The 21557-nt window shown below is 47.8% G+C and overlaps 1 protein-coding gene across 1 annotated transcript in view; it reads left to right on the top strand.

The window, feature by feature from the left end:
* HUNK (hormonally up-regulated Neu-associated kinase) overlaps positions 1–21557 on the top strand; it is a 98600-nt gene that overhangs the window by 42315 nt on the left and 34728 nt on the right. Inside the window, exons 3-4 of the mRNA XM_059164583.1 lie at positions 8560–8615; positions 13680–13815. Of these exons, the coding sequence (XP_059020566.1) occupies positions 8560–8615; positions 13680–13815 (192 nt within the window). The remainder of the gene's footprint in view (positions 1–8559; positions 8616–13679; positions 13816–21557) is intronic.

Consider the following 21557-nt stretch of genomic DNA (forward strand, 5'->3'; position numbering starts at 1 on the left):
CTCAAACGTGCTTACCTAGCATGATGCCAAAACCTGATGATTTGCCTGTTGTCGATGGAGCGTTGATGCTTAACATCCATCAGTGAAAAGTGTCATTATACCGAGAGGCTAATTTGAGATTCATCTGCTCATTCAAAATAACAAAATCCAATCAAACTGTACAGACAAAACATAACAGGGTCACACAATACCGCCCTCCCTAAGCAGGAAGAGACAAGCCGTGGGGCCCCGCGGGACCAGGACAGAGAGACACATGATCAAAGGGAGTGAGAGCCCGTGTTTGGACGGATGTCAGGGCTGCCGCTCCTAAGGCCATGACCTTACTCATTCATCAGTATTGGGAAAGGGCCCTCTGTGCTCAAGAGAAATGCAGGGGAAGAGAGGGACGCTTCTTTGTTCTCTTGGGCCTGACAAGAAGCACTGGAAAGGTCTTGAGACTTTTAACCCTTAGGTTTTCTTGGAGAGGGGAGGTGTAGGGGAAGGCGGAGGAGATTAGGAACTGTTTGGGTTCCCAGGGCCTTCTACTGAGAGAGAGAGAGCACCTATCCAGAGGCACTGGTGATATATATCAAAGGTTTTGGGTTTTAAAAATATGATCGGAACTATGAGACTTCACAGAGCTCTAACGCAGCAGCTTTGCGGAGTGGGGTGTCCTGCGGTCAGGGGTGTTGATTCGGAAGCTAGACCGTCCGCCCTTATCTGCTGGTTGTGCCACGTACAAGCCACATTGGGGCAAATCACTCGGGTTTTCATGCCTCCCTCCACAGTGGGGATAATGGATTATCTACTTCACATGGCAGTTTTGAGGACTGAGAGTCAGTTCAGGTATCGTGTCAAAACTGAGACGGTAGGAACCGAGCACATGCTCTCCTTGCTCCCAAGCCAACGTCGTTCATTCTGTGCCTGGGAAACTGAGCGCTTAGCCTCCCCGATGTCCTGGGCTCGCACTCGTCCCGCTCATCCTTCAGGTCCTTGCCCTAAGCTCACCTCCTCCAGGCGGCTCTCCGGGCTTGGCCGCCCTGGTCATAGACGCACGCTGCATTTCCACTTTGCTTTCCAAACACTTTTCTCGAACAATGACTGACTTTTTTGATATCTGTTTTCTGCACAGGCCACAAGCAAGCTCAGCCTCGAGCCCGGCAGGCACGCAGCAAGACTCTGTTGAAGGCACGAAGGGGAAGTTGAATGAGCACAGCTAGTGTCAGAGTTGGCCCTGGGGATGGAAGTTTTCTGGTAGCCAGGTCCATGGTCATTCTGGAATATTCCATACTGTCCCTGGAGTTTCAAGGGAGTTTCCTCATGGACTTAGTACCAGTTTGTTTATTTTTCAGGTCACAATCTGTAGAGTCGCATCTTTTTAGTGACTAAACGGATCTTTGATTTTATAAACAGTTCATTTCTGGAGCACTGTAGGAACTCAATAAAAGGTTTCATTCTGAATAAATGAATCAGGTACATGCTTAACAAATTATTCTTGTGTTGTATCAAAATGCCCATATTGTAAGTAAACCAGTGATTAAAAAGTCATTTGCTTTTAATACAGTGCTTTTGAAGACAAACCTAACCCCCCCCCAAAAAAAAACCCCAAAAAACCAAACACACCACCTCTCCTGTTTCCTGCAAAATGCTGATGGCCTTGGGGAGTTGTGTGCTTTTCTTGGATACTTTATTCTTAGCTTATTGCTAAAATCCATCTCCACAGGCACAGAGCTCTCCTCTAGACCTAACCCTGTCTGTGTTTGCTCTGGCCACCCCCTGGGCTCCTGCTCCCTGACCTTTCATTGGAGGGCTAACGGCCCCTAATGCTGTTTGCTTATCACCCAATTAATCACCCTCCCGAGTCTCTGCTGGGCCCCCCCAGTGCACTACCCTCTGCTTCAGCCTCTCGTCTCTTCCTGCTGGCGGCTGGCCGGCCTCCCAGTTGGCCTCCGAGGGGCCACCTGACGCTTGGACACATTCACGCATGGACTCCTGCTCACGACCTGCCAGGCCGTCACGGTCGGGACGCCGTCTTTTAGACCAGAGTCGGCACTTCCCATTTAAATGACTTGCCCAGAACCGCAGGGCAGTGGGTCAGAGGGCCTGTCTCTCCTTGTCCCCCGCTGCGGGGTCTCGCCCCGAGAACACTCAATGCGTCTGCCCTGGGTCTTCCCGTCTCCTCCGCAGCTTAGGCCACACGGCCACCTGCTTTCGCGGCCTTGAACCCTGGCTGCACTTGGCGCCTGGTTCTTCACTCTCATCTTCGGCTTCCACACGAGTGGCCCCATTCGGGGGTCCCTCCATCTAGGCTGGAGGGTTGTCAGGGGCCCGACCTTCGATCTTCCCTGCGGGGCTGGGTGGGGCCTGGGGAAGCCCAGGAGAGCCTCTTCCTCTACTCCCATCCCAGTGTTCTGAGTGTGTGTGCCTGCGTGTGTGCTCAGGTGTGCACACACACACATGCTCGCCCATGTGCACACACACAAGTGTGCGTGTGCACACGGACTCATGCATAGTCACACGCCCACCCACATGCACACGTACTTGTGCACTCATGCACACTCACGCGCCCACCCACACACACTTGCATGCATGCACACATGCACACTCACACGCCCACCCACATACACATGCACACATGCACTCGTGCAAACATGGACACTCACGCGCCCACCCACATATGCACACGTGGACTTGTGCACTCATGCACACTCATGCGCCCACCCACGTACCCATGCATGCATGCACACGTGCACTCATGCACTTATGCACACTCACACACAGCCCATCCACATACACATGCACACCCACGTGTGCACATGTGCATACCCACGCCCACCCATATACACACATGCCTGTGCACACACACACATGCCAGCCCACCCACATACACACGCATGCACACACATGTACACATCCACACACAACTCACACACACACACACGCTTCCCCGCCACACCTCCCCGGCACTGCTCCTGGCTGCCTCTGGTCTGAAGGGGCCCAGCAGCCCTTCCCCTCCCCTCACCCGCGGAGCACTGGAGCCCTGTGTGTTTGTTATGGCAACGGGGGTCAACACACGCCCCTCTGTCTGGGAGGGCTGTGACTGGAGTTCTTGGTGGCTAGCCTCCAGACCTCAGAAATTGCCATCGGTTAAGAAATGCCAGTAGAGTGTGGGTGAACGAGTAGGTGCAGGGGAGCGTGCTTCGTAGCCTGTGGGTGAACCTTTAATTGTTAGTCCTGTTGGAGCTTGTTCTTTTGAAATAAACTAGAACAAAGGGCTGGTGATTAGGGCTCTCCCTGGGCCCTCTCAGTCTCCCCAGTCTCCCCCTTCCTGAAGCATGGTACACCCCTGACCCACGGTCGGGTCTGCAGAGCACTGTGATGAGAAACCCTTGGGCATGTCTCCCAGAATGGCCCAGCTTCCAGAGGAGGGTCCGTGCCTGTACCCCGGGAGGCCTTTTCTGGGCTGGGCTCCCTCCTTTGTTCCCAAGACACATGGTAACTTCCCTTAGTAAATTCCCAAGATACATGCATCCTTCCGCCCAGCACTGTCTAGGTAAACCGATCCTCTGGTGCCCCCTTATATTGGGGCACGCCCCGCCCTCTTTCTTGCTTGTCTTGACCCCTCTTTGAAGCTCCTTTGGCCAAGGAAAAAGCTATTTCCCCCCATCCGTGGGGCCTTCTTCTTTCCTTCCCTTTTTTTCCCCGAGTTACAAGTTTACTCCGAATTTCCAGTTTGCCTACCACGAGGAGAAACTCCTCACCCTGCTGGACCGTGGGAAGAGCGACCTACTTCTCTCTCCTCTCCATAAAGTGATTAATATGATCGAGGAGCATTACTGTGAAATTGAGCATTGCCTCCACCATCAAGTGTGAACCAGTCAGCTGTCCGGAACCTTCCTTCCCCCGTGTCAAATCTGACACTCAAGAGAGCCAAATATTTTGTTCTTGGGGGTGGAGCTAGCGTTAGCACCATGCTTTTCACGTGATTCACGGGAGGATTTCTGGATAACAGAGGCCTACCAGTCTTTTCTTTTAAAGCTACCTAGTAATAGCTAACACTAAAACCTTATGAATAGATTCATCCCTCTTTTATTATTCAAAGAGGTGTCTCTTCGTTTTGTGGCCTCTTGGGAACATTTTGTGGCTCCTTTGGTCATTGTCAATGAGCTGGGCAGAGGGTCTGAGTGGCCCACTGTGCTGAATGGGACTCATTATTAATTTCAGGGGGTAAGAATCCTCAACACTGCCGTGAACATCCTGGGTGAGGCACTTGTGACTGTGGCCATAACGTTCCTAGCACTGAACTCCTAGGGAAAGGGGAAAAATACCCAAAAGGTACTTTTTAAAGAATTAAGAGACTTTATTTTTGTAGAGCAGTTTTAGGGTTACAGAAAAATGTGCTGAAAGCATCGAGTTTGCACTTGCTTTCCCACCCCACTTCCACATTGTTTTTCCTGTTAATATCTTGTAATAGTGCAGTCCTTTTGTTAGAATTCATGAACCGGTGCTGATACATCATTAGTAACTAAAGCCCGTGGTTTAGGGCTCTCTCTGTGGTGTATAATTCTGTGGATTTTGACAAATGCATGATGTCAGTATCCTAAAGAATAATTTCACCACCTATAAAAAAAACCTACTTCATCTGTTCCACCTTCTCCTCCTCCAGGCAATTGGGGATCTTGTTACTGTCTCCATAGGTTTGCCTTTTCCAAGGATCCATGGTTAGAATCTCACAGTGTGAAGCCTTTTCAGACTGGCGCCTTCCACTCAGAAACACGCACTGGGCTTCCTCCTTGGCTTTTCCTGACCTGATAGCTCATTTCTTTCCTTTGTCTGGGTGGACCACAGTCTGTTCATCCATTTACCCACTGGACAGCTTGGTTGCTTCCAAGTTTTGGTAATTATGAATAAAGCTGCTTTGCTAGGAACATTTATGTCCACACATTTTTGACTCTTTGAGCTAATAACTAGGCAAAAAGTACTTTTAAAAATATGATTTTAATGCTTTTTTCCCCTAATAGTCAGAAGGAAAATAGTCACCCCCTCCTTCTAGATCTTTCGAAAGACAAGGTGGGAGGTAGAAATAGATGAAGCCAAAAGCGGTCGAATGTTCCTTTCATTTGGATGGATTAGGTTCACTCATCTGCTGGACAGAGACTAATGGAGCTCGCCTTTAACGAGTCATGGAATCTTTAGGCAGTTAGATTGGTGATTGCTGAAATCTTCTAGACACATTGACAAAAGGGTGATACAGGGGCCAACAGCCGGTGAACATGTTTGCTCTGAGCGTTCGCCCCAGGGGTTGAAGTAGGTTATTCTGGGATGCAGTGGGTGAAAATGAAAACCGATTTCATTTTTTTCATTTTGCCTAATCATTACATTTTATACTTCCTCCCCTGCTTTTATGACATTTTCCTGATTTCAAAAGTGGGCCTTTTTTTTTTTTTTGCATTTTTTTCTTATTTTTAGTCTCCCATTTATATCATTCTTCTAATCATTGTGGTTGTTCTCTAGGCTTTTGTGGTTCCAGAATTATCCAGCTTCGCTTTATAATGCACAGCAATTGCTTTCTCTGCCTCACCTCTTTAAATTGTTTTTCTCCGTAGTGGATGTTCTGAACCAAACTTCTCCTTCAATACCTTAGTGTGGCTTCCATTCTTTCCAGGGAAGGAGGTTGAATTTCTGTAGAAACAAACTGTGGCCTTCCTTTAGATTTAAATAGCACTGCTGCTTTATAATCAGTTTTCACAGGATCACAGTTTGGGCTATTGCTGGCCCACTGTTGTGTGTGCGAGGGCAGTTTTTTTTTGGAATTACCGTATATGCTTGAATATAAGGTCGAATTAGATCGTGTCCTGGTTCTCCTCCAAAAAGAGGAAGTGCCTCATTTTCAACAACCAAGTACTACTGGAAAAGCCACATTCACCTGGACTCATTTATGACTTAGGGAGCTCTAGAAATCTCCCAAGGAAACAGAGAGAAAGGGAGGCCAGGACATTTTACAGGGCTTTAATGATAACGTCTCACGATTGGACCTCACCATTGTGAGGGTTTGGGAGACAACTCTAAGAACAATTCACTGAGTGGTTAATTTATAGAGATTTTAAATGGGCGCTTATTATTTAAATGGTTTGCAGTAAGATTACCAGCAAGCGATTCAAAAAGTGCTTTGTGACAAACATCCAGTCAACTTTAAGACCGTGCCACTCTGGTAATACGGCACGAAGACTCTCATCCTGGTCCTGGCTGTGATGTGTTTCAGTGAAACTGTTTCATGAACTGTAAGGGTGTGGGAACAATATTTCTAAAGTTAATATTAGGGTATATGCACTTAAAGCCAATAGTGCAGCTTTGTAGATAGTCATTTGATAATTCCATTGCATTAAAAAAATTACATAATTGTGTTTTCCAAAAACCCTTTACTGGGGGACAGAGTCTTCCCATTGGAAAAACGAGGGGGAGATTATTGTATATTGGGGGTTACCCTGCGTTTGGACATGCATGATACCTTTTATTTTATTTTTTTTTTTAAGATTTATTTATTTGACAGAGATCACAAGTAGGCAGAGAGGCAGGGAGAGAGAGGGGAACGGAAGCAGGCTTCCCAAGCCCAGGACCCTGGGATCATGACCTGATCCGAAGGCAGAGGCTTTAACCCACTGAGCCACCCAGGCGCCCCACATGATACCTTTTAAAGGCTGACATCGTGTTTAGATAATGTGTGTACTGTTTCAACTGGATCCAAGTGGAAGGATCCAGTTCTCCCCCCACCCCCACCGCCTCCCCAGGTGGGTGGCTGTATGCAGATTGGAAGATAACCATATTCCCTAGCTGCAAGTTTCAACTCAGACCATCCTTCTCATCCAAGTGTCCAGCCCTAAGGCTACCAGCCACATTTCCAATTTTGAAAGACATTGGACGCTTTTTAGAGCTCACCTTTTTCTGCACTTGACTTCTTCCCATCTTGAAATGCTTCCCAGTGCTTCCCTTCCTCGCTCCCGTGACAGCAGGGTTCCTGACGCCCCCCCTCCCCCCCCATTCTCTCCCTGGGCAATTTCATGTCCTTTCAAGACTCAGCTTCCCCTCCCCACGTACTGAGGTTGAAAACTGGTAGTTTGCAGGCCATGTCTTGTCTGCAAGGCTGGCCCATGCAGCATGGTTGTTACTGTTGTGAATGTGAATTTGTTGCCAACATTTAAAAACTGGGATAAAATCCAGATTTCTAGCTCCTGGCTAGAGCTGGCCTGGCTGGGACCAAGCTGTGAACAACTATCCTCATGACATATGGGACACTGCTCTCCTGTTTATTTATGAAAAGTCCTGCTCCCTTTTGTCCCAAGACTTTGATGTAGTGTTGTCCGTTGCCAGGTTTCCTTATGATTACACTATTCTATTCCTTACAGTAGAGATAGGAGGAAAAAAGGATTTCTTTTGCCTATGCCTCTGCTCAAAAGTGGGAAAAAGAGAAAAACTGGACCAAGAATGCTGTGTGTTTCAAAACCATGGAAGAGAACATGGGGTGTGTGTGTGTGTGTGTTTGTAAGAGAAAGATGTTCTTATATATCTAATACTCATGGTGTGTCTGAGTTGACAGCTTAAAGATGCTTATACTGTAATCAACTTAGATGGTGGTGATGACCAAATATATACTTCCGCTCACATTTTTTTCTTCCGAAATCCTAAACAATCTCTTCGGTAAAGTAGATTCATTTGTATTGACTGAGTGCCTGGGACATGCAAAGGTACTGGGGTGCAGTGGTGAGCAAGGCTGCCATATTTCCTGCTGGCTAGGAGCTTACATTCAGCTCCCACAGATCCCTGAGCCTGATCAGCCTGAGCCTGAATACATTTCTCCCATCCACTCTTCGAGGTCCCCCAGTGTCCGTGATCAGTCAGAATCACCCACAGATTATTTAACAATCTTCACCCCATCTGCAAACTTCATTCCTTTTGGGTAGGTAACGGTAACATCCACTCAGGTGTAGCACCAGGCGTTAGGAGCCAACATCTTTGGTGTCCATTTTTCTGCCTGCCATGATGTCTGCTTGCTTAAGTAGATGATCGCCTGCCAATTTGTAGATAACACTTGAGCTCCATGGATGGAGTTCGAAGAACGGATAAATTTTGTCATCTTTCAATTTGTTTTTTTGGATGCTTCCTCGAGTCTGTTCCTTCCCACGGCTGGTGTCTCTCACCAGCTCACCAACCCGTGGCCACACTGGTATGTCCCCACCTGTTACAGGCAGTGCCTGTTGCAGAATGTTCTTCCAGTCTCTCCCAGCCCCGTTTATTTAAATTCCAAGTTTCAGCTTTGTTCCCACTCCTTCCAGATACTTCTCAGGATGTGTTCTGCCCTCAGGGCTCTCTCCTTTTCTGAAATCCTTTGGCTTTTTCAGTCTGCAGCCATTAATTGTATCATACTTATAAATATTTACTTGTCGATCGTGTGAGTTTTGGCAGCAGGCTTTTTGGGCTGGTTCAAAGGGGCTCTCAAACAGTTCCTTTGCCTTCAGAAGCAAAATGTTACTCCACGTTTTCAAATGCCTTATCTGAAATGCTCTGTGGTTTTGTTTATTTCAGGGACTTGAAGATAGAGAATTTGCTACTAGATGAAGACAATAATATCAAGCTGATTGGTATGACTTTTCTGTTTTTATTTTTTAAGCAAGATTATCCTTTAAGTGTTGTGTTGTCAATTCTCTGTTATGTATTGCTGGATTATTGACTTTGAAAATGATTCATAGTCCGTTTCTCATCCCAGACAATACTCTAGGTCTCCTCCTTTTGCCTCCAATTGTTTAATAATAGTTTTGAAAGTAAAATTAATTTTAATAATAACCATAATTGGGAAGGTAGAAATACTGTAAAGTGACCACAAAATGAATTTCATAGCTATAAGTAAGTGTTGGTTCCGTGTTCCACGGTTTGTCCAGAGTTCAGCTTTGCCTACACTCAGGTGGATCTGAATTTTACAGTGGTTATTTTTATTTCGATTAACCATAAAACTTCTTAAAAATAATGAGAGGGGTGCCTGGGTGGCTCAGTGGGTTAAAGCCTCTGCTTTTGGCTCAGGTCATGATCCCCGGGTCCTGGGATGGAGCCCCGCATCGGGCTCTCTGCTCAGCAGGGACTCTGCTTCCCTTTCTCTCTCTCTGCCTGCCTCTCTGCCTAATTGTGATCTCTGTCAAATAAATAAAATCTTTAAAAAAAAAAGGGAAATAGTTGTGTTCAGAAGTCCTACTCTTAGCTTAGCCATGGCTGAATTCCCTTTCTGTGAATATCGGGACACTGAAGTAAAAGGGAACCCCACTACTGTTCTGTGTTTTAGCCAAGCCCATCGTACAATGGCGGCTGTGCAGAGAGAAATCCCCACAGTGGGAGAATTTAGAAGGAAGGTAATCAGAAGGAAGTTCCAGGATAGACTGAGTTATAATTGGTTCATAATTCAGGGCCCATAAGTGAGGTCACTCCATGACTCATTTTCTAGAAGAATTCCGTTTTTGTTTGCCTGAATGATTGCTCTTGGCCAAAGTCTCATGGCGTCATTTTTACACCCAGATGTGAGCCCCATCGTTGGTTCCTTTCTTTTCTTTGTTTTTCCCACCTCAGGTGCAAGTCATTTTTTCCATCTCGATGGCTTGAAGAGGCTTTATATTAGGAGAAAAGAGAAGGATCAATAGAACAGTGTGAATTTAACTCTTGTCCCCAAGAAGGAAATTTTGTTTGGCAACTACTAAACACCATCACTAGACTCTCCGAAACCCAGTTAGATTCTTGGGCTCCCCAAACCAGGAGTCCTTGGCTGGCTGATTAAACACCACCGACAGGTGTTAATGAATGAACATACCGATTTTTAGAAAACTAACCAGAGGGAACCTTTTTTTTTTTAATTTCCTCCCAAAGATTTTAAAGATCAGATGCTTTATAATGGAGAATTCAAAGAGTTTTCTTTTTATTGTGTTGTTTCACTGTCGTGTTTCAGTTGTCCCGAGGGCCAAATACAGAAACATTAAACAAGACAGACGTTGACATTCCTGTGGATGTCTTACTGGTTCTGATTTCCAGCAGATCATAAGAAAGTAGGCCACGTGAAGGCCGGATGTCCTTTATAGTAAAGGCTAAGCTCACGTCCCCCGTGCACCATCCAGACTGAGGCCAAGGCAGGTCACCAGGGGCTGTATCTTTCTCCTACCCTGGTGCTACTCCCGCTGCCTCTTCTCTTCCCTCTTGCCTCCCTTCCCCTGGGGGCTCGCTCTCTCTTTTCTCCCCAAGTGATAGTCCTGGACAATCACGTATGACACTAGAAATGCACTGTGGAATGAGCGGTGTTGAAAAGCACAGCTGTTTTTGTTGGTTAGAAGGGTGCTCAGAAGATTCTGGAAGAACCGATCTCTGTAGATGGCAGATGCGTGGATAAGTAGCTTACAGGTTGGCCGCCTGGCAAACCCTCTCAGAGCAGAGCCGTGCAAGTGAGAGGAAGACAAGCCCTCCGTGCGTGGGAGCCCACGGTTCCCCTGGAGGAGAGCAGGATGGTGGATTTGGATTCGGATGCCTCAAGTCATCTCCACTCAACATGGCAGCCAATGGACAGGCATCCAAGCCGGGACGCAAGTGGGTTCTGTCCGTGGTGTCAGAGATCACCATTTCCAAGACTTCTGGCAAGGAGGCTCTGATCTTTGGATTTCCCATTATTGAAGTTTTTTATGTAGCTCCCAGTTCCCTTATGACCAGGATTAACCAGAAGTCCTACCGCACACCCGTAATCCGAGGAGACGTTACAGTAGCAGAGGACAACTGGGAATTGCCTTGTGTTGGCCAGTATCCGATTTTCCCCAATGGGTCAATCACGAAGCTAGTGGTGGGCGCTGGAGGAAGGGAAGACCCGGGGTCATGTGCGTTTTCTTGCCCCTGGGTCAAGCCATTTGGACCCCATGTTTCTGTGACTGTCTTTTTGCAACTCGAAAGCTCTTTGAACCTTTTCTTCAAAAGCATTACCTCGTTATTTTTCAAAGATGGATTATAGCTCTTTGCATTGCCTCATATAATAGTTTGCCTTCTTTGAAATAATTCGATTTAAATGCATTTACTTAAGCCAGGTCCACCATGTTTCAAATAAACTAGAGCTAACTGGGGTAAGGTCTGATTTAATCAAGATTTTTTTTTCCCCCTTTCAGAAAAAGCAGTCTGATGTTTGATGGTTTAGAACGGTTTTTCACTTTGGTGTCCCACAGCAGGGTTCCCTGGGACCTTTTGTGAGATTCGCTTTGTGGCTCTCGGAAAACTGAGGCACTGAGGCTCGTGGGCTTCTCTATTTACCATATCTAATTGGGGCAGACCTGGGGGACACTCCAGGAGGCGGACCTCTCTCTAGTTTCACTGTTCTAATTATAGGCGCGTGCATAACATTTTAATAATTGCCTTTATGGGTGTGAAAAGGACCGGTTATTTCTCTAGGATACATTTTAAATGAAACCCTTCCAGCGAGGTCAACCTTAAGTCATTTAAAATGCAGATTTCTCCTCCCTCCACCAGATCAGCTGCTAATTTACCTTTTTGAAACTCCTTGTGACAAGGCAAGGCGCTGTGTTCTCCAGTTTGCCTGGGAGCAGAGAGAGGGTAGGGGGGAGCTGAAGGGGGTAGGTAGGAGGGTCGGGGGTGACCTGGTCTCTTACCCGCCCTGCCCTCTTGGTGTCCTACTGTTCTTCTTAGACCCCAGTGGAGGGAGAGACCTGAATGAGGCAGTCCTTTGCTGGGAATGGCGCCCCGCTGAGATTAGACACCGAGTCTTTTGATTTAATGTCAGAAATCTAGAGAGAAACTTTACGGGACTCCTAGGAGATCGGGCCTCTAACATGACTGCGAAACTTCCCTTAAAATGTTGCCCCCCAAACAATGTAATCTTTATTGCATGGTGTTCTTTCTGCATTTGTTGTTTTATTAAAATTCCTTTAGGGTGATTTGCAGATCTAAAACACTTAAGCAACCATCCCGTTTCAAGCACGCTATGATTTTTCCTCTTATGAAAATATTCACCTTTCCATTTTTTTCCCGTGTAGGCGATACCACACGGTCCGAGAGGTCTGAGAACAGGCGCCCTCAGATCCTTTGGCACAGAGATCTTCCCTTGAGATGGTGAACTGGGGGCCCCGTGGCTCCTGTAGGGGCCTTTTTGGGCAGGTTATGTGGGACCTACTGGTATGGACTGAGGCAGGGAGGGTGGAGGTGTGGGGGGAGTGTAGGGAGCAAAGGGAAATCATGAGAAGAAAACATGAAATCATAAAAACCAGAAACAAAGGAAGAGTTAACTGTGTCCACAAGCAGCATCCCCGGGTGGTTTGCCAGTCCCCGGGGTAGGTTCTGGTTCTCCGTCTCCGAGCCTGGAGCCTTGAAGAGTTTTCGGCGCTCTGCCTGGTGGGGGTTCTTTTTAGGAACGCTCCTTCATGACACAGCCTTAGCCAGCGACTGTGGGGAGAATTTCTAGTGGGACCTCTTGACCCGGGGTGTGAGTCACTTCGTGGACTTGAGAGAGTCCCTTCGCGTCCTGTCCCGTCTTCCTCTGTTCCTGAACCTTCCGGAGAGGTTAGAGCACTCATGCATGTGCAGGTGGTGGCCCGTCAGTCAAGGAGAAAACACAGTCGTGAAAGCAGGTATAAATCCTGCCGGTTGAGGAAAAAAAGACAGGGGTTTTGTTCAAGACACATGGAGCCCGTCTCTGGCCACTGAGCCCTGTGCGCAGAGTCTCCTGTTTGGGGGACGAGAACCGTAATATTCATGTTGAAGTTCAAAGGAGAAGCCATGATCTGAATTCTGGGGGCCAGCAAAGATGGAGGAAAGAGGTCAGATGAGGACGAGACACTGACGTCGCTGATCACCTGTCAGTTGCCGTAGCCTGAGGATCAAAAACGTAAACACGAAAGAAAAGCTTTGGAGGCATTGGGCTCTTCTTGGCTTTTCCCATTTGCTTCATCATCCGAGAACAAGGCAACGCTAGGAGGTCGCTGAGCTGTCTCCTGGCGTGAGCGTCCAAGCCAACACTCAGCATCGTCTAAATCGTCGGGGGTATGGTTTTCCCTCTTCCAATCCCCACGTAGGGCTACGTGCATCAGGAGCATTTTCCAATGACTTGCATAACATGAAACATGGAGCTGAAAAAAGTGAAATCTACGTGGGGGGATCGCATGTCACCTGGGGTGACGCTGACCCAGCCAGAGAAAACGGATCTCCCGTCTGCGTTTCACACGTGGCCCCTGGAAAGCCGGATTGCTGACTCCGAGGCCTCCGCTCGACCTCTCTTCTTGCCTTTCGTCCTAGAAAGCGAAGCCTCCCTTTTTTTCCTAGATGACTCATTTGCAAGGTTTGGTGTAAATATGTTTTGGTGCAACATCGTTTTAGCTCTAGCTGGATCTTACAGTGAGGCCTGAGGTCCGATGTTTCCAGGCTTGAGACCCGTATTCGGAGGTTATGGTCTACAGCTGCCCGTGTTCCTTTGGGATCCTGACTGATGTGTCAGCCCGAGAGAATGTTTCCTTTCCTGCTGCCTTCTGGTTGTTGGCTTTGTTGTTGTTGTTGTTGTTTTTGGCTTTGTGGGGTTTTTGTTTGTTTGTTCCTTGTTTGTTTGCTTGTTTTGTTTTTGTTTTTTTTTTTCCTTCCTTCTTCTGTTTCACAGTTTTCTAACTCGGATTGTCTTCCCCTCTTTGCAGACTTTGGTTTGAGCAACTGTGCGGGGATCCTGGGCCACTCCGACCCGTTCAGCACGCAGTGCGGCAGCCCGGCCTACGCCGCGCCAGAACTTCTCGCCAGGAAGAAATACGGCCCCAAAATCGATGTCTGGTCCATGTGAGTTATGGACCGTGCCCTCCTGCCGCGTCCTATCTCCCTTTCTTACAAAATAACCTGAGTTTTCCATGAGAAGGGTGTCGTGTTACCTGCTCTGGGACAGATATCCAGCGGTTCCTGGGGCCTGGCTTCCCACCTCTGTGCCTTCTGGTTGGTTCTGCACAGACCACCGGAGAGGCTTTTGCCAAAATTCATTCTGTTGCTGGGGAGACAAGAAAACAGGGTCCTGAGCTCCCAGAATTCATGTTCTGGTTTCAGGAGTCACTCCTGTGGTTTCCTTGCTTTAAAATCAACTCGTGGCTTTCCAGGGGTCCCAGAAAGCAAGCCGCCTGGGCCTCCTGCCCAACCCTCCACTCACGAGTCCTCAGGCACGTTGGCCTTTGTTTCATCTTTCCCAAGTCTGGGCTTTGCACCTGCTAGGCCCCGGGTCTGGAATGCCATTTCCCAGATCTTCAGGTGGCCTGTCCATTCCCACGTTCTGGTTTTAATCCAGTATCCCCTCTCCTCCCCCGCAGAATGCATCGCTGAGTTCCCTGTGAGAAAGGCCCCCATGATGCTGTCTCCTCACCCTTGCATAGCCCTCGCTAGCACGCATGGCAGCCTGGCATATTATGGTTTGTGAATCCATTTAGTGTCTGTCTCCCCAGTCAGGAAAGGATGCTGCGTGAGCACGGGGACCTGATGGGTCCGCTCCGCCAGTGTCCCGCACAGCGTGGGCCTCCTGGGGCAAACTCAGTCACCGCCGAAGGGATGAGTCAGGGGTTGCCGTGGAGTTGCTGAGTCCGGGTCCCCATGGTCCCCATGGTCCCCACGCCGAGTGAGCCCCTCAACATCAGGTGTGCATGGTACAGGGAGCCGAGCAGAATCCTGGATTCCGGGGTGGGGATCAAGTTCCTGACCGAGGGGAGGTGGGCTGCAGACAGAGGGGGGCTCCTGATTAAGGAAGCTGACGATGAGGGTGGCTTGTTTGAACCCAGAGTGTGTGGACCCCACACATTTCTGGAATTCCCCTACTTCTCTCCCTTCTCGCTACCTGTCCCTCGTCCTGTTTGGAGAAAAGGGAACCTTTGCCCCATGCATGGTGTATGGCACTTAATCTTCACAGGAACCCAGCGAAGCTGTTACTCTCCACTATCCCCATTTTATGGAAGAAGAAACCCATCGCAAGAGCCAAAAATAAAATTTCTTAAGGTCACGGGGCTACTAAGTGGTGGAGCTGGGGATTGAACCAGGCAGACTCCAGGGAGCGGGTCCTGGGGGGGCTACTGGAATGGGTGGGAGTGGGGGCAGGAAGTCCCGGCAGAGGAAACCTTCTCCTCGAGGTGCCCTGGGTTGTTTGGTCGGCATTGGTGACTCACAGGCTCTTTATTCTGGGCCCAGAAGGGCCTCAGAATCCTTCTTAGCACAATGTCGGAAAGCACTGCCAAGGGATCAGAGTCAACCCTTGAGGTGAAATCCATTCTTGTTGCTTTCAGTGCTGAAGAACTCTCATGCGTGTCTGGTGCATGTAGATATTTATTAAGGGAAGAATATACATGTTAGAGTCTGTAATCACCTTCTCTCCTTAACAGTCGGGGAACTCATTTATGCTAAATGGAGAGCTATACCAGGGACCCTTGATGCACAAAAAATAAAATTAAAGTAAAAAGGCTGTAGAGCACAGGGAGCCTGAAAGGCCACGAGGTTCCGAGGCGTGATGTAACAGGTGGGTGAGCGGGATACGGCCACGGGAATGAGAAGCCGGCAGCCGGAGAGCCGGTGACAGTGTCCTCCTCAGCCCTGCTGTCCCTGGGATGGAAGGATAGGTGTCAGCACAAGTTGTCATGGTGACGGGGCTCAGCCTACAAAGGGGGACCTTTCCGCTCCGTGACTCGCAAAGCAGGCAGCTCCTCGCTGTCTAGAAGCGTTGGTAGAGGGAAGGAGCCTTGTGGATTGTCAGAGCCTCAGGGAAGCTCCTGGGCACGTTTCACCGGCGTGGAACCTCTCATCCCCTTGTGCTGACTGTAGCACGGGAAGACGCAGTCTCTCCTGGTCTGGGGAAATCCAAGGGGCAATGAAAAGCACCAGCTGTAAAAGGCAGCACAGGTGAGGGTCAGGCGTGAGCTCAGGCTTCTTTCCTGCCCCTCCTGCCAAGTCCCTGGACTTGAGAAAGAAAGCTACATTTAGGGACCCCAGGGGCTCTCTCAGTTTTTGGGACCCCATGATTCAAAGAAAGGGGCGTGGTCTCCTGCCACCCGTCCTGTCCCCCTCCGTCTGCCAGAAGTAGTGATTCCATGGGGAACTCAGCATCAGAGGAGGGAGAGTGGAAGGGAAGCTGCGGGAGGGATGGGGGTGACCCGGAATGTTCACTCCCCTCCCCCACGCCGGCGTCTGTCACCACTGGGCTGTCTGGAGCTGCTGGATGTTTCTCCACTCACCTCCCACTTGGTTGCTTCCCCCGCACCCCGACAAAAAGGTGATTTGCAGCTTCAGGTCTTTTGAAAAGCTCCTATCAGGCCTCATTCTTGGTCCTGGTGTCAGAGATTGATGTGTGGGGAAGTCTTTGACAGAAAGTAACACGCCCTATACACCTTGGTCTTTCGTTGATTGTGGCATAGAGCTCTGGATCCCAGGTAGACCAGGACTCCGTGTGCTAGTACCCTGCAGGGGGGAGTTGTGGTAGGAGAGTCTCTCCCTATTCAGCCGAGAAGGACTCTGTTTTATTCTTATAACGAGGTTTCCCTGGGGGAAGTCTGGGTTAGCTGACCCTGGAATGTTCTCTAGGGGATGAGGTCACAGGACCCATGCCTAATTCACAGCATCAGTGAGGCCCCTTTTAGAAGCCGTTGATAAAGCTTAGAAAACAAAAAGAAGCCACGAGAGCCAGAGATAGCTTACCAGCAATTTGTTCATTTGGCAAATAGGGGTTGAGCCGGGCACTGTGCCGAATTCTGAGTGCACAACGGGGAGTAAAATAGCCAAACAGCCTTGGTCAGTCCCTGCTCCCATAAAGGTCATTATTAACGCTCATGTCCCTCAGACGGAGTGACAGGCAGTGCTCCAGGGGCTTTGCAAGTATTAACTTATCTCATCAACATTAACTTATCAACAACCCTTCAAGGGAGGGCTCTGTGATCCCACTTTACAGATAAGGAAACTGAGGCCCAAGGAGTATTGGGCTCTCAGGCAAGTGGCACTGATAGTGGGTATAGAGCCAGGATTTGACCAAGCTGGCTTGACACTAGCGTTGGCCTTAAATGGTCACTTTTCACTGCTTCTACTTCTACTACATTGTGCTTCCTCTTGTGGGGTTTATGTTCTGGTGGGGCAGACAGACGGTTTTTTTTTTTTTTTTTTAAGATTTTATTTATTTATTTGACAGAGAGAAATCACAAGTAGATGGAGAGGCAGGCAGAGAGAGAGAGAGGGAAGCAGGCTCCCTGCTGAGCAGAGAGTCCGATGCGGGACTCGATCCCAGGACCCTGAGATCATGACCTGAGCCGAAGGCAGCTGCTTAACCCACTGAGCCACCCAGCCGCCCCGAGACAGACGGTTTTTAAACAAGCTATAAGCTGGGTGTGGGAACGGCTGAGGAGGAGGCAGGTGGACAGCAAAGAAGGATGGGGGTGGCCTCCAGGGGGGAGACCTCAAAGCCAGATCCTTAGGATGAGTAGAACTGCACTCTGGGGAGAGGGAGGTGTCAGGGAGAAGGGCCCAGGGCCCAGGGAACAGGATGTGGCAAGGCTGGGTGGGGGTGGGGAGGGGAGGTGTGGGAAGGGGTTTGGGGTTTTGCCCTAAAGGTCGTGAGAAGCCACTGGAAAATTATAAGCAGGTGGGTAACAACGTGTTACGGATTGAATTGGGTTCTCCTCCCGAAAGATATGACAGAGTCCTAACCTCCAGTGTCTCAGAATGTGATGCTATTTAGAGAGAAGGTCTTTATAAGGGTAACCCAGTGAACATGAGGTCATAAAATCCAGTCTGACAGATGTTTTTATAAAGGGGGAAATTGGGACACAAGAGAGTCACAGAGGGACGCCATAATGCTGCATCTCCAAGCTGAGAAATACCAGATTGCCAGAAACCACCAGAAGCTCTGGGAGCAGCATGGAACAGGTTCTCCCTCCTGGCCTTCAGAAAATACCAACCATGCTGACTCTTTTGGCTCAGACTTCAAGCCTTCAGAACTGTAAGAAAATCAATTTCTGTTGTTTAAGCTCTGAAATCTTAGGAAAGGCCAAAAGTAAACTGATGAGTCAAAATTTACCACTCCAGATCTCAAGAGCCGTTCTCCTTCCCAGGAAGTAGGAAGTGATTCCTGTACTGAATCAAGCTCACTAACAGACGAATGAAGTAGACCAACGGAATTCTTGGTCATCCCTTACCCAGCCAAGTGGAAGCCCCCATCAGCCACCCAGCTGAGAGCCCCATGTGGTTCAATTGTAAATCCAAATTCTCAAGCATTGCTGCTACCCATAAGTAAGAAGTTACTGGATATATGAAAACCAGAAACAAAGAAGACCAAAAAATATGCAGAATTTCATTCACGTGATGGTGGAAGGTTCCCCCGGGAGTAAGAGAGGGCAATCCCTAGTGCATGAACGCTTTTCAAGAAGCGTCTGTGTCATATTTACTAACCTTCCAGTGGGCAAATCAGGCTGCGAGGCCAACCCGGAATCAAGGGGAGAGAGAGAAGCTTCCACCCTGTGATGAGGGGAGTGGTACGGAATGTGTGGGATTTGGGTTTTTGTTTTGTTTTGCAATCGAACACACTTATGGATTGCTATGGACTGAACTGTAGCCCCCCCCCCCCAAATCCATACATTGAAGCCCTAATTCCCCAGAATTAGGAATTAAAGTGGAGCCTTTATGAGGTCATGAGGGTGGAGTGCCCATAATGGGATAAGGGTCCTTAGAAGGGAGAGTCCAGAGAGCTTGTTTGCTCTCCGACAGTGAGGACAAAGCAAGAAGGTGACTATCTGCACACCAGGAAGAGAGCCCACCACAGCCCCGCCATGTTGGCTCCAGGCTCCAGAACTGTGAGAAAATGTCTGTTGGTTGAGCCACCCCATCTGTGGTATTTTGTCATGGTGGCCTGGAGCCACTAACACACGTACTTGCCTACTTGCATTACCTGTAAACAATTCCGGCTTTTCAGGGGGCCCAGCTGCATAGCTGGGTGAGTTCAAGAAGCCATCAGAGGAGAGTTTAATCTGCGTCTGAGGCATAAAGTGGAGTTTGCCAGGTGGAGGAGAGGAGAGGAAGATTTCCAGGCACAGGGAACAGCATATGCAGAGGGAACAGCATATGCAGAGGCTTGAACGTATGAAAACCTGATGACGATCATTCTTGATCCTGGAGAAAATGAAAAACTTCAGAACCTTCTTTAAGAGATTAATTTTCCACTGCTTTGGGATGTTGTGTCTGAGATACTGGTTGGGTTTCTGTTTGGTGCCCACGACTTTGCTGGCAGAGTTGGAAATGGAAAACCCAAAGAGAATTTAATTTAAAAGGCCATTTAAGAAGGAGAGAGAAAATGGAACCAATTTTCTTTCTGGGTCAGACACTGTTAGTATAAAACATCCTTTTTATCGTTCTGAAACAACAGAATGAAGAATTCACTTCTCAAATCAAGAGCAAACTTCTGCCTCCCAGAGGTTTGGGCTTTGACGGATGGATGGCGCCTTTCTCCAAGACTTCTGGGACTGACTTCAGAAGAAAACCAGCTTGTCACTCATGGAAGTCTTCGGAAGGAGAGCTCTTTCCATTAATTGGGCCCCCAGGACCCTCCTCCTCTAATGAATCAGGCATTAACAATGTCAGTTTACTATTTTCAGTGGTCTTCATTTTCATTTATGAGTATCTTTCAAATCATCCGTGTCTTACCTTTAATCGAGGTGACTGGCATATCTTGATCTCTAGTGAACTTTGAGATGTCAGACATGAAACCAAAAATGTTCATTCTGTGGTAGTGAACCATTTTTATGGTTAATTGACTTTTCCTCAGAGTGGCATATATGCTAATTGAAAAGAAAAAACACTAATCCAGATGTACTTTTTAAATGAAAAGAATAAAAATTAACTTTATTTTCAGAACATTACAGAGCCCTTTTGAGAACTTTGGTGAATCTCTAAGAGTAAGGAAAATAGAAATTGAGAGTCCAATCCCCAAAACATTGGAAATGCTATATTGTTTCAACCAAAGTTGCTCTTTGCTCTCCTGGGAGTGCCTGGTTGGGGGTGAGAGTGGGAGGGGGTGAAGTATTTATGTGAAGACCTGTGCCTATTGGAGGCTGGTGTACAACACACCCAGACCACCACCCCAGTCTCTCTGAATCTCTTTTCACTTAGTGGGAAAAATCTCTCCCTGGTGTTGCCCCTTTGGGTAGACAAGTTGGCTGAATGGGAGCCATCTTGTTGCCAGCTCTGCTCAGGCATTTAGGCTTTAGACTCTGTTTTTTTTTTTTTTTTTTTTTTTTTTTTTTTAAGATTTCATTTATTTATTTGACACAGAGAGAGATTACAAGCAGGCAGAGAGGCAGGCAGAGAGAGAGGGGGAAGCAGGCTCCTTGTTGAGCAGAGAGCTCGATGCAAGGCTCGATCCCAGGACCCTGAGATCATGACCTGAGCTGAAGGGAGAGGCTTTAACCCACTGAGCCACCCAGGTGCCCCTAGGCTCTCTTTTGTAAATACTGACAGATATCACCAGCTACTGCTAGTGGTCCAATGGGGAAGAAATTGCATTTTCTCTCCATTTATACCCCCTCAAAATGGCAGGAGAAGGCGGTAGAAACAGGAGACCTATGACTTCTTTTGGATAGCTTAGGGCTTTTGACTTTTACCAGACAGATTTCCTTTAGCTTCTAAAATTTTTCAGTTATAAAATCTCAGGCTTTTTTTTTTTTTTTTTTTTTTTTGTAGCTAACCTGTACATGTAAAAGGAAAAAGGAAAAGGGAAGGAAAAGTGTTAAAATCCACAACAAATGGCTTCCTTCATGGTCCATTTTAAGGAGCAGTCATGAAGTTTGAGATTTTCCAAATGGACAGATCTGTTCCCACTCTACTTTCAAGGCTTTATTTTATTTTTTAATATTTATTTATTTGACAGAGAGACAGAGCTAGAGAGAGAGGGGGGGGGGGGACAGCAGCAGGCAGAGGGAAAAGCAGGCTCCCTGCTCAGTGTTGGGCTCTGCACCCCACGTGGAGTCTGCTTGAGAATCTCTCTCCCTCCCCCTCTGCCCCTCTACTGCCTCTCTACTAAATAAATTTAAAAAATATTAAGCAAAAAACCCATTTGTGATTCCTGGGGGCTCCATGTCTGCCACGGAACAGTTAGAAAGCCCCTGGACCATATTTCAAAAGACACATCAGGAAATTCTGAACATGTGTTGGGACTCCTACTAATTCTGTGGGATTACAGAAGTTTATAAACTGCATTCCGCATTTTTCCCTTGGTATTCTCACATACTTCTGAAATGTCAGAGGGATGAGATTTCCCTTTATCCCAATATTAAACATGTATGAAAAGCCTGGAGGAGAGGAAGGAAGACGCTCGATCTTGTTTCTTTATAAAATCTCCTGGGACGAAATGACTCTTCACGTAGATTTCCATTATTAATTTGGCAACAGGATACAATTGTATAACAATTATAGCTTTGTATCTGTGGTCTTTAAAAGTTTAGTGATGAAGCCCATCACGTTGATCAGGCACTGAGTCTGTACCAGGCCCAGAATCCAGTACTTTCTGTGGCGTAGTTCATTTG

This window comes from Mustela lutreola, chromosome 2 (assembly GCF_030435805.1).
Source record: "Mustela lutreola isolate mMusLut2 chromosome 2, mMusLut2.pri, whole genome shotgun sequence".
Lineage (NCBI taxonomy): Eukaryota > Metazoa > Chordata > Mammalia > Carnivora > Mustelidae > Mustela > Mustela lutreola.